This window comes from Oratosquilla oratoria, chromosome 11 (genome assembly GCF_046742065.1).
Source record: "Oratosquilla oratoria isolate Oo_2021 chromosome 11, ASM4674206v1, whole genome shotgun sequence".
Taxonomy (NCBI): Eukaryota; Metazoa; Arthropoda; class Malacostraca; order Stomatopoda; family Squillidae; genus Oratosquilla; species Oratosquilla oratoria.
In genome coordinates, this window is record NC_134787.1 from 23484311 (window position 1) to 23496329 (window position 12019).

Genomic DNA, 12019 nt, shown 5'->3' on the forward strand with positions numbered 1-12019 from the left:
CAAATGCCTTTCGACAATCAAGAAAAACATCTGCACTATCTCCCATCATCCACCATATTTTCTAACACATCTAGATATTCTAATAATTGCGTCAGGCAAGATTTCCCTGCTCTTAACCAGTGTTGGTAATTATTTAGCAAGTGATTTTTTTCAGGTGCTCTACTATATCCTTTCTTAGCAGTTTCGCCATTACATGGAAAAGAGGCGAGTTAGTTGACCACCAGCACGTATTTTAACACACTCTATCTTTCGGCTGTGCATACCATTGTCGCACCAAGGTCACTTCCCCCCCCCCCCCCACCCCTTACACGACCCACTCCAATCCATCACCCATTTCATTTTTATTTTAGCTTCTTGACATTGAAGGGACATCCTTGTCCCCTGTCCACTGCCCAGGTCAGAAGCAATGCTGCAAGACAATTAGATAGAAACATAAATAAAATATTTCATATGCATTCCTTAAACAATGACGTTTTCTTTGATAGCCTATCAACCATAGTTACTAATGGCTTATAGTAGTCCTAGTTGGCAACATAGTTGTAATCACATGCTTGAAGTCGCGTGTGGCCTAAGGCCAAGTCATGCTTATTTGAGCGAGGTTCTTCAGTTCATTCATACACACCCCTTTCAGCGCAACTGCAGTCATCACAAGGTATCGTATTTCTGTTCAAAACAAGTTACGGTGTTCACGAATACACTGATGGCCACATGCAGACATAAACTGTCTTGTCACAGCTTCTATTAGGTCATTAGGGAGCGGTGTCCTTTTGCATGCATACTCTACCATCAAACGATTTTATTCAGCTAAGGGATATATTTCCATTAACCAACAGACTGATGAACATTTTCTGCCAAAAGTTTCAGTTTTATATCCGCAACGCTTTGTGTATTCGGACTCGCGCGTTCGACGTTTCAAAACAAATAGTATGAAATTTGGCCAATCCTTCAAAAGATTTTTTGGGACGCTCTCTCCCACGTATCCTACCCAGCCACACACACCCGTATTTGCTCTTGCATCACCGTTAGAAACTATACCCCGCTCTCTGTTTAGAAGTACGATAATAGTAATAATGATTATAATAATAATGATAAGAAGAAAGAAACCTCGAAATATGCAGTCACTGGTCCAACAAATGAATATTGGAAAATTTTGTTGCACGTTGAACTAAGAAAAGGATCCAGGATTAAAAAAAAAAAAAAAAAAAAAAAAAAAATAGGGTACAGCTAACCTGAAGTTTGTAAATGTAGATGAGGGGCTGAGTTTTGTAAATATTGATAACGGTTAAGGAATGTACTCTGTAGCTTCAGCCCACTCAGCATCCCTCCCCTAGTACCCGCCACTGCTGTAAGGAAGACGAAGAAAAAAAAGTAATTTTGAGCGATTAACTACACTAATCGTCAGAACGTCATCGGCTATCCAATTTGAACAAGAACTGTATCAGAGATCAATACAAGAATAGTAATGGTAATAGCAATAATAATAGTAACAATAAAATAATAATACTAACAACAATAATAATGATAATAACAATGATAATAATAATAAATAATTCATAATATTAATATTTATAATTATATTATAAAAATCAATAATAATAACACTAGCAATAATGATAACGATAGTAGTTACCATTTGCAATAATGATGATAATAATGGTAATGCGCATGTCTACTCTGGCAAGCTCTGAGCTTTCATCCGGGAGGTTAATAACTGTCGATCACGAATCCAACACGTGATCCAAGGCCATGGTGAATCACCAGCGAACTGCCAAACATTAAAGTACTTCGCTGTAGACGGCGGTAATATTTCATTTATATTTGTTCTGGCTACCACCAAGCAATTTTATTCATCAGAGGGTAACACCCAACTCCAGTCATTTCAGGGTCACAACCCTTCTCAATCAATCCAAAGACTTTTACCCCTTACAAGAGGGGCGGACAGCCAAGGCAATTCATCCTTCACCTATCCCACTCCCATTCAACACTCCCTTTCATCTTGTTTTCAATTTACTCAAGATATTCTAAGCAATGCGTACATTAAGGCGCAATTTCATCCACGATTTCTAGCGATGACTACATGAAGCGATATTGTTTCCAAACAAACTACGCTTTGATGAATAATCTTGCGAGATATTTCTCGACTTTAGTGAAGCAGTATTTGATGGTTGCTCTAGTGACATTGTAGATACAACATAATTTAAGGCAAAACAATCAAGTTTGAGGATTTTTTTTTTTTTTTTAGGAAAAGTTGTACTATTGTGTTATCTTTACCGCACTGACGCAGCAGTAATGCTTGTGATTAGTAGTCAGGTGCATCATGTAAATCTCCCAAATGCACAGAGTAGGCTTTCCTACGCAGCGTGTGTGATTCACCATGGTCGTCTTGGATCACGCGTTAGACTCGTGATCGACACCTCATAAATGATCGCGTGTGTGAGTTTACCTATACCGCGGGTCTTCGGTCAACTTGCAGTCTCTTTAATTATACCAGTCATACATGCAAATATTTAGAAAACAGTGTCTCCCCCGTTTTCTATGGAGATGAATTAGACGTGCCAACGCTGCTGGTTTTGCCGACCACATCCTATGGGTCACCAGATAATGGAAGAAGTATAGTTGTATTATACGGTAAGGGGAGCTATGCTCGTAGAGACCGTCTTTGTATCTCTCACCATCTAGTTTATTCTTAAATTCTGGTATGGTTTTTGCACACACTATTGTTTCGTGCAATTTGTTCCAGACATCTATCTGTTGGTTTACTATATTTTTGTCTATCTTCATCATCCTCCATTTTATATTTTAACCAGTAAGTGAAATTACTCTATTATATAATTTCAGTCACAATAAACAAAGCTCCCTTCCCATACAATACCAACTAGGCATTTCCACCAACTTATTGAAAAAACACTGTACTCCAGAGCTTGTTCTAGATGTCCATTCCAGATGGTGGTTCCAGATGGTGGTTCCCATACAATACCAACTAGGCATTTCCACCAACTTAGTGAAAAAACACTGTACTCCAGAGCTCGTTCTAGATGTCCATTGCAGATGGTGGTTCGTCGGTGTGCGTGTCTGTGTGTGTAAGAGAGAAGCACAGACCTTTGTGGCAGATGCAGATTGTTCAAATGCTCCAAAAATACATGGGAAGATTTGTTTTCCGACAAACATCGTCTGTACATAGATATTCCTGTGGAGTACTGGTCTTGTTTTCTCTATATTTTAGTATAATACTAATTGCCAAATATATTGCAACGCAGTGCATAATGATATGAGTATGGCACCAACTACTAGTTGATGAATAGCAAAAGGTTGTAGTATAATCTTAAGATGTGGCTGTATGACTGTATGACCTTGAAGCGTAGCTCAGTATCCATGATAACAAAACGCCTCGGCACCTTCATTGCTGTGGCTTAAATGATTAATCTCTTTAACTTCTTCAAAACTGTCACCATCTATTATAATTCCTTTATTTCTAATCGGTCGGTTTTCTGGTCTTTCTTATGAAGTAATATCACAGCAACATTGCACCATGGTTTAATGTTTTCCTGACGTAAACTGGGTAGATAGCAGAGCTAATTTACAACGAACTTATTTCCCTGTGTCTTTCTGAAGAAGACAGAGGTGAGTGGAGAATGGTTGTATATGGATGATGTTGTGACTGCATGAGGAGGAATGGGCGGGGGGGTGGGGGGTGGGGTAGTATGTGTGAGTAAATTTTGACGCAGCCCGAAGGGATTTCTCCCCGTCCTCGCCTTATATGCAAAGGGGGACGGAGAGGGGGGGGTCGCCGATTAAATGAAGCGGCCTTGCTGTGGATGTACTGTGTCTTGCGACACTGCTTCTGACCCAGGGCGGTGGGCAGGGTGCAGGGATGACCCGTCATCCAGGAGGTGCTCAGATGAGAGGAAGGGTGGGAGGGGTGTGGAGTGTATTTAGGGATGAAATGGGTGGGAGTGTTTTTATGCCTTTCCCTTTTTGGCTACCTCCCTTGGAAGGGGAAAAAAGCCTTGGTATATGTATGTATGTATGTCTTTCTGAAGATCTCCATATGTACAGAACCAAACTGCCACAAACACAACCATCATACTGAAGGTACTCGGCACCTCATCTTGCTTTGCGTTACTCTGACCATACCCAATAACACATTTCTTCTTTGAGAGATTTATAGGCCAATTCAGTGGCTCCTTCAGTGAACCTGTGATCCATGGGTCTCAGGTAAAAGAGATGTAGACCAATATGTTTAATTGTCTTGTTTTACATAGACAAGGACAATCATAATGAGAGCTACATCTGCCCATCAAGTCCGTTATATCTGAATTTTTTTTTATCAGATGCTGTTATAATGAAATTTGACTGTAATCTGTATAAATTGTAAACCAGAGACTGTGTCTAATGTTTGTTTCTGCAGATGCTGGCTGAGGTGCTCCTGAGTGTGCTCTTTCTCATAGTCTGTGTCTACTTTCTGGATGCAAAGCCCAAGAACCTCCCCCCAGGTATGTTGTAGCATAATTCGATATAAGGTCATGTTATTGCTTTTCTCGGCGAACCTCATTAAATTAACCAAAATTAGATAAATCAGTACAACACTATCAGGGTTGTAGATAGCCAATCTTTTTCATCTACTATTATTTCAATGGGCATTCCTTTAAATTCTCCCCTGTCTCTTATTCCCTTTTATCTGTCACAGATAATCTAAACTTTCAGCTGAAGGGTGGATCTTGGTCTGAATGAGGTCTCAGTTACTGACTACCCTTGTGAAGTGAATATCCAAACTTGAGTCTAATAATTATAAGCATTTACTACTGTACAACAAATTCTATTAATCAATGCCCCCAGAGTATTTAAGGAAACAGTTAATATTTTTGTGTCAACTGTGGGATTATAAAACCCATAACTTACCACCAAGTGTAGCACCAAAATTACTATACGAAATATGATATCAACCACTTCTGTTTGCAGGACTGTGGGGCCTTCCAGTTGTTGGATACATATTCTCTACATTGCCATTTCCAGAACAAATAAAAAACCTACAAAGGAGATTCGGAGACATTGCTTCGTAAGAATATTCCTTACTGTTGTAACAAATATACATGTATAATAATATTCCATACATGGTATGAAAACTGTTGACAAGTAAATAGGGACTTTTTTTTAATCAGTAGATTTTTAACAGTGATAATTTACTGTTAAAAAAAAAAACTCCCCAAATGATTCTAAGGGATACGTTCATACAATACCATGCTTAAATTGCAATAAATTTTATGTTGGACAAACAAGCAAAGATTTAGAAGTAAGAATTAAACAGCATAAGCATAGCATTAAAACAGGCCAATAGTCTAATGCCTTGTTTACTCATGTAAGGGATTTTGACCGTCCGATCGATTGGGGAAATGCAACAAAAATTGTACAATTTTTAAAACAGGATTGAAAGAAATATTATAGAACCCTGTATCGTCAAACATGACCATGAACAACTCCTCAATAACAATTTAGGTATTATACAAACTTGACCCATTTATTGTCAAGAGTATATACGATAATTACTGTAAGGAATGAGGTCACCCACCCCTACCCTTCAAGGGTTGACCTGACCTGAAATAATTAGCTTAAGTGGTAACCCTTTCCATGTGTTAACCCTCTCTTGTGTGTGTATGTATATATATATATATATATATATATATATATATATACATACATACATACATATATATATATATATATATATATATATATATATATATATATATATAATCTTACTCCGTACTTATCTATTCTATTATAATCCTTGAAAATGCGAAAATATCACGAAAGCGCTCGGATTCCAAGAATTTTTCTTTTCCTTGGGGTGTTCAGCATATCGGTGTAGTCACGTGTTTTGTGATACTTGTGTATACATACATACATATATATATATATGTATATATATATATATATATATATGTATATATATATATATATATATATATATATACACCAAGGACTACTATTACACAGGACGTGCGCACCCAGATTCCTGGCTCTGCTAGCGGAGGCCATTGCTTTCTTTGTAACCTAACATTTTATTTTGGACAAATATATCAAAACTAGAAACCTAACATTGTATATACGACAAATATATCAACTATTGACTTATTCAACGCAGGATAAGTTAATATAAACTTTTATAGTGAAATAAGAAACTATTTTTAAGGCACTGTCATGCTTTGAAATGCCAGTTTTAGCCGGACTTAACATGTATTATTGTATAGTGGACACCAGGGTTCGCGATTTTTTTTTTTAATCATATTTATTTGATTTAAATAGATTTTTTTTCTAGATGTTAAATATTGTGTGATTGCTATCTGATATGCGATCTGATTCCTAAAGGACATTTTTAGCATATCAATATAAGGTGTTAATAGACTTGCTACAAGTATACAAGGAAAGGTATAAGCCTACATGTAGTATATATCACTGTACAACCCACAAGTTTCAACAAGATTCTTGTTGAAACTTGTTCTGGGTAAGCAGCTTCTCACTGAGTCAGTTGCTGCTTTGGAATCAACCAGGAAGGATGTCTTCTGGACCTGGCAGAGTAGTTCCTTCTGGCAAATGGTACCGAGCTAAATGCAAAGACTGCAGCCAGGAACTACAGGGCATTGTGTCAAGATTAAAATCTCACACAGATAAATGCCAAGGTCAGCCACAGCATACAGAAGAAATTGACCCAGGTAAATAATTTTACTTATATTGTGTGCATTTCTCCCTTTTCATACGCAACTATATAAATGTGGTGAACAATGGAGAGCATGTGCAATAAAAATGTGAAGGCCTAAAGAGATGCTACTTCAACTTCATTACTTCTAAATTTGGGTAATGACTATATCACTATAACATACTGTATCCACTCAACTTTGGGGCCTAGATGATTGTTATTCATTTAATTCAATATTGTGTAATATATTTCATAGGTTCCATTGGAATTCAGCCCACATGGGATTCAGCCCAAAGGGATTTAGCTTAACCTAACCCAACTAACCCATTATTTTGAGTGAATTTAAAAGTGGACTGAATCCTGTGTGGGTTGAATTCCAAGCCCACCTATTTCATATCCTGTTAATTATTTCCAAATAATTTAGTGGCTTGTGTGAATATGATCATTATCTAAAAAGAATAACTACTGTACTCAAAAGTAGCCTAAATCACACTATTCATTCATTTATTTATTCATTTATAAATTATGCAATATGCTAAAATTTTCTGTTTCCATTTCAGGATCTGTATCAACAGCGTCAATCCTTTCATCATCGGTTCCACTTGAATTATCTGCAAACCTGACTCCACCATTAAAAAGGTCACTATCAGCTCCTCCACAGGCGCCACTTCTGCTAGATCATTTTCATCTAAAAGAAAGTCATCAACATCTATGGACAGATTTATCATAAAAACTTCAGCCTCTCAAAAGGAAAATCTCGACAAAGAAGTTGCAAGAATGATATTTGCTACAAATTCACCATTTCGTCCTGTTCAGCATCCTCAGTTTCTCAAGATGGTTCAGAACCTGAGGCCAGGTTATATTCCTCCATCCAGAAAAGATATTGCTGATAAGTACTTGGATCTTGTGTATGAAAAGGAATATAAACAGTGTGCAGATGACCTGAATAATGAAACTGTATGTCTTTCAATTGATGGGTGGTCTAATATCCATAATGAGCCCATAACATGTGTCACTCTAACAACATCCACTGGTCAGATTTATTTAGTTGATACAATAGACACATCAGGGAAACCTCATACTGCTGAATATCTTCTACAACTTGTACAAAATTCGATCAAGAAGGCTGAACAAGATTTTGGTTGTAACATTGGAAGTGTTGTGACAGACAATGCAGCAAATGTCACCAAGATGAGAAAAGTCTTGGAGGAATCAAGTGAACCTGAGCATACCGTCCTCACATACGAATGTGCAGCACACCTACTAAATCTACTGGCTCATGACCTTGAGATTGATAATGTAAAACAACATGTGGTCCATGTAGTTAAATATTTTAGAAATAATCATTATGCTGCTTCAAAGTATCGGCAGGAAGGTGGTCGGTGTCTAGTTATGCCCCAGGACACAAGGTGGAACACAATGTCAGATTGTCTCAAGGCCTATATAAATAACTGGCCAATTCTAATGAAGATCTGTGAAGTCAACAGGGAAGCTATTGATATTAAAGAAACATAAGTATCAAATTTAGGCCTAAAACGCTCGGGTGAGGAATTACTGGATCGATTGCAGCCAATAGCAAAGGCTCTAGATGAGGTACAGAGTGACAAGTGCACTATTGCTCAAGCGGTAGATGTTTGGAAGAAATTACTTGGCCATTTCACAAACAATAAACAAGCTGAAAAACTGGTGAAAAAAGGTATGAACAGTTTATCACCAAAGCTCACATACCAACATGCTTCATCCAGCACTTCAAGGAAAAATGCTCAGTGCAGAAGAGGTGAATATTACTATGGAGTACGCCAATGAGAAATATACATTACTTGTTCCTGCAATTATGAAGTTTCAGGCAAGATCACCTCCTTTCCAGGCGTTCAAGTTTACTAAGTCTGTGACCAAGACCCTAACAGCTATTGAGTGGTGGGATTCACATACAGCCATGTTAGACAGTGATATTTTGTTATCAATGCGTCAACTCCTAACTGCAGTAGCCTCATCATCAGGAGTTGAAAGAGTTTTCTCCTCCTATGGACTTGTTCACACAAAATTAAGGAACCGCCTCGGTAATGAGAAGGCAGCCAAATTGGTCTTCCTTTTCAAGACAATGAACTCAAATGTAAATAATGATTAATGTAAATAACTGTCTACTAACCTCATACAATAATACATGTTAAGTCCGGCTAAAATTGGCACTTCAAAGCATAACGGTGCCTGAAAAATAGTTTATTATTTCACTATAAAAGTTTATGTTAACTTATACTGCATTGAATAAGTCAATAGTTGATGTATTTGTCCTATATACAATGTTAGGTTTCTAGTTTTGATATATTTGTCTAATATAAAATGTTAGGTTACAAAGAAAGCAATGGCCTCCGCTAGCAGAGCCAGCAATCTGGGTGCGCGCGTCCTGTGTAATAGTACTCCTTGATATATATATATATATATATATATATATATATATATATATAAATATATATATATATATATATATATATATATGTGTGTGTGTGTGTGTGTGTGTGTGTGTGTGTGTGTGTGTGTGTGTGTGATATATATATACATATATACATATATATATATATATACAGACGCTCCTCTACCTACGTTCATTCGTTTTACGTTTTTTCAATTTTATGTTTGGACTGAAAAAAAAAAAAAGTGATTTTTTTAGTTTAGCGCGCTCTCCGTGGTTCAAACGATACTTATGCATGACGCTGCGTCCATTGTTTACATGGCACAAACGACAGACTGAACGTGCTTTGCCTCCTCCTCCTCCTCCCCCTCCTCCTCCACCATCTCAATTTATGTTGCTTGAATTGAATTTATTTGAAATTAATGTTATTATTTTACAATGTTATGTGTGTAATTAATGATTTAGGGGTGTTTTATACGATACGGTAATAGAATTTACGGATGTATAATACAGTAACAACTTACGTTCATTTTCAACTTACGTTCGGCCGTTCGGAACGTAACTAAAACGTAAGTTGAGGAGCGTCTGTATATATATGTATATATATATATATCTGTGTGTGTGTGTGTGTGTGTGTGTGTATTTACCTAGTTGTATTTTACGGGAAAGGGAGCTATGCTCGTGGTGTCCCGTCTTCATATCTCATTTTATCTAAACTATTTTTAAATTCATGTATTGTTTTTGCACACACCACTTTCTCATCTAACTTGTTCCAACTGTTTATTATTCGGTGAGGAAAGCTGTTCTTTTTCACATCTCTTCTATAGCTGTCTTTCTTGATTTTCTTTCCGTGCCCTCTTGTATTTCTATCATACCATTTTATCAGATTCTCTCTATCAATAATTTCTATGCCTTTCATGATTCTGTAAATAGCTATCAAATCTCCTCTCTCTCTTCTTTGCTCTAGTGTCTGTAGTTCAAGTTTCGCTAGTCTCTCTTCATATGATAGTTTTGAGAGTGTTGGTGTGTGTGTGTGTGTGTGTGTGTGTGTGTGTGTGTGTGTGTGTGTGTGTGTGTGTGTGTGTGTGTGTGTGTGTGTGTGTGTGTGTGTATTCACTTGGTCTTTGGATCACGTGTTGGACTCGTGATCGACAGCTATTTCCCTCCCGGAAGAGAGCTCAGAGCTCGTAGGTCCGATCTATGGGTAATGCTATGACCTTTCACACACACACACACACCCAACTCCCCGCCCACGAGTGTCAGAGTAACGACCCGATGCGCAGCGGTACCGAATTAATTTCGGCCCTGGGCAGGATTCGAACCATGAACTGCGGGCCGCTTTCGTGGCAGCTCAAAGCTCTACCAACTGCGCCACCGAGTCGTGTGTGTGTGTTTGTGTGTGTGTGTGTGTGTGTGTGTGTGTGTGTGTGTGTGTGTGTGTGTGTGTGTGTGTGTGTGTGTGTGTGTGTGTGTGTGTGTGTGTGTGTGTGTGTGTGTGTGTGTGTTTACCTAGTTGTATTTTACGGGAAGGGGAGCTATGCTCGTAGTGTCCCGTCTTCATATCTCATTTTATCTAAACTATTTTTAAATTCATGTATTGTTTTTGCACACACCACTTTCTCATCTAACTTGTTCCAACTGTCTATTACTCTGTGAGGAAAGCTCTTCTTTTTCAGATCTCTTCTATAGCTGTCTTTCTTGATTTTCTTTCCGTGTCCTCTTGTATTTCTATCATCCCAATTTATTAGGTCCTCTCTATCAATAATTTCTATGCCTTTCATGATTCTGTAAATAGCTATCAAATCTCCTCTCTCTCTTCTTTGCTCTAGTGTCTGTAGTTTAAGCTTTAATAGTCTCTCTTCATATGATAGTTTTGAGAGTGTTGGTGACAATTTTGTAATTACTCTTTGTATTCTTTCAAGTTTTTTTTTTACAATTTTTTGTACTTGGTGACCATATCGTTGCTGCATATTCCAATCTTGGTCTTATCAGAGTGATTAGTATTTTCTTCACCATTTCTTCATCCAGGTATGTAAATGCCACTTTCATTGTTCATATTAAATCATAAGTTTCACCAAAAATCGTATTTATTCGTTTCTCAGGTAAAATATTATTCATAACAATGACTCCCAGGTCCTTCTCATTTTCAACTTTTTTATTCTTTCTTCTCCCAATTTATATGATCCTGTTATTCTGTTTTTGCTTTTTCCAAATTCCATTATACTACACTTTTTAGTATCGAACTCCATCTCCCACGTCCTACTCTATTCCCATACTTTATCTAGATCGCTCTGTAGTGACTCACAATCTTCTTCCGTGTTCACTTTCTTTAATAGTTTTGCATCATCTGCAAAGAAGCTCATATAACTTTTAATTTCTTCATCCATATCATTAATATACAAATATATATATATATATATATATATATATATATATATATATATATATATATATATATATATATAGCAAACATTATTGGGGCCAGAACTGTTCCTTGTGGAACACCACTTATTACTTCATCCCAATTTGAGTGTGTGTCTCTTATCACTACTCTCATTTTTCTTTCTTGCAAAAAGTCTTCCAACCAATTAGGCAGTTTGCCCTGTATTCCTCCTTCGGTTTCCAATCTTCTGGAACTTTTCCTTCTTTCAAGGAACTGTTTATTATGGTATGTATTTTGTCTGCCAGTTCATTCCTGCATTCTTTCAAAATCCAGTTTGCTATTTCATCTGGTCCATGCGATTTTCTGACATCAAGATTACTCAAGTGTTTCATTATTTCATTCTTTGTTACTTCTATTTCTTTCATAGGGGGGACTTTCTCTTTCCATTCGATCTCTTCAGGTTGTATGTTCTCACTTGTAAACACTGATTTAAAATGCTTGTTCATAATTTCTGCCATTTCTATTTCCTCTG

At 37.1% G+C, this 12019-nt stretch overlaps 1 protein-coding gene across 1 annotated transcript in view; it reads left to right on the forward strand.

The window, feature by feature from the left end:
* The first annotated feature begins 530 nt into the window (after positions 1-530).
* Positions 531-12019, forward strand: part of LOC143029662 (cytochrome P450 2L1-like) — a 71518-nt gene continuing 60029 nt past the window's right edge. Inside the window, exons 1-3 of the mRNA XM_076192470.1 lie at positions 531-652; positions 4409-4493; positions 4960-5056. Of these exons, the coding sequence (XP_076048585.1) occupies positions 548-652; positions 4409-4493; positions 4960-5056 (287 nt within the window). The 5' untranslated portion in view covers positions 531-547. The remainder of the gene's footprint in view (positions 653-4408; positions 4494-4959; positions 5057-12019) is intronic.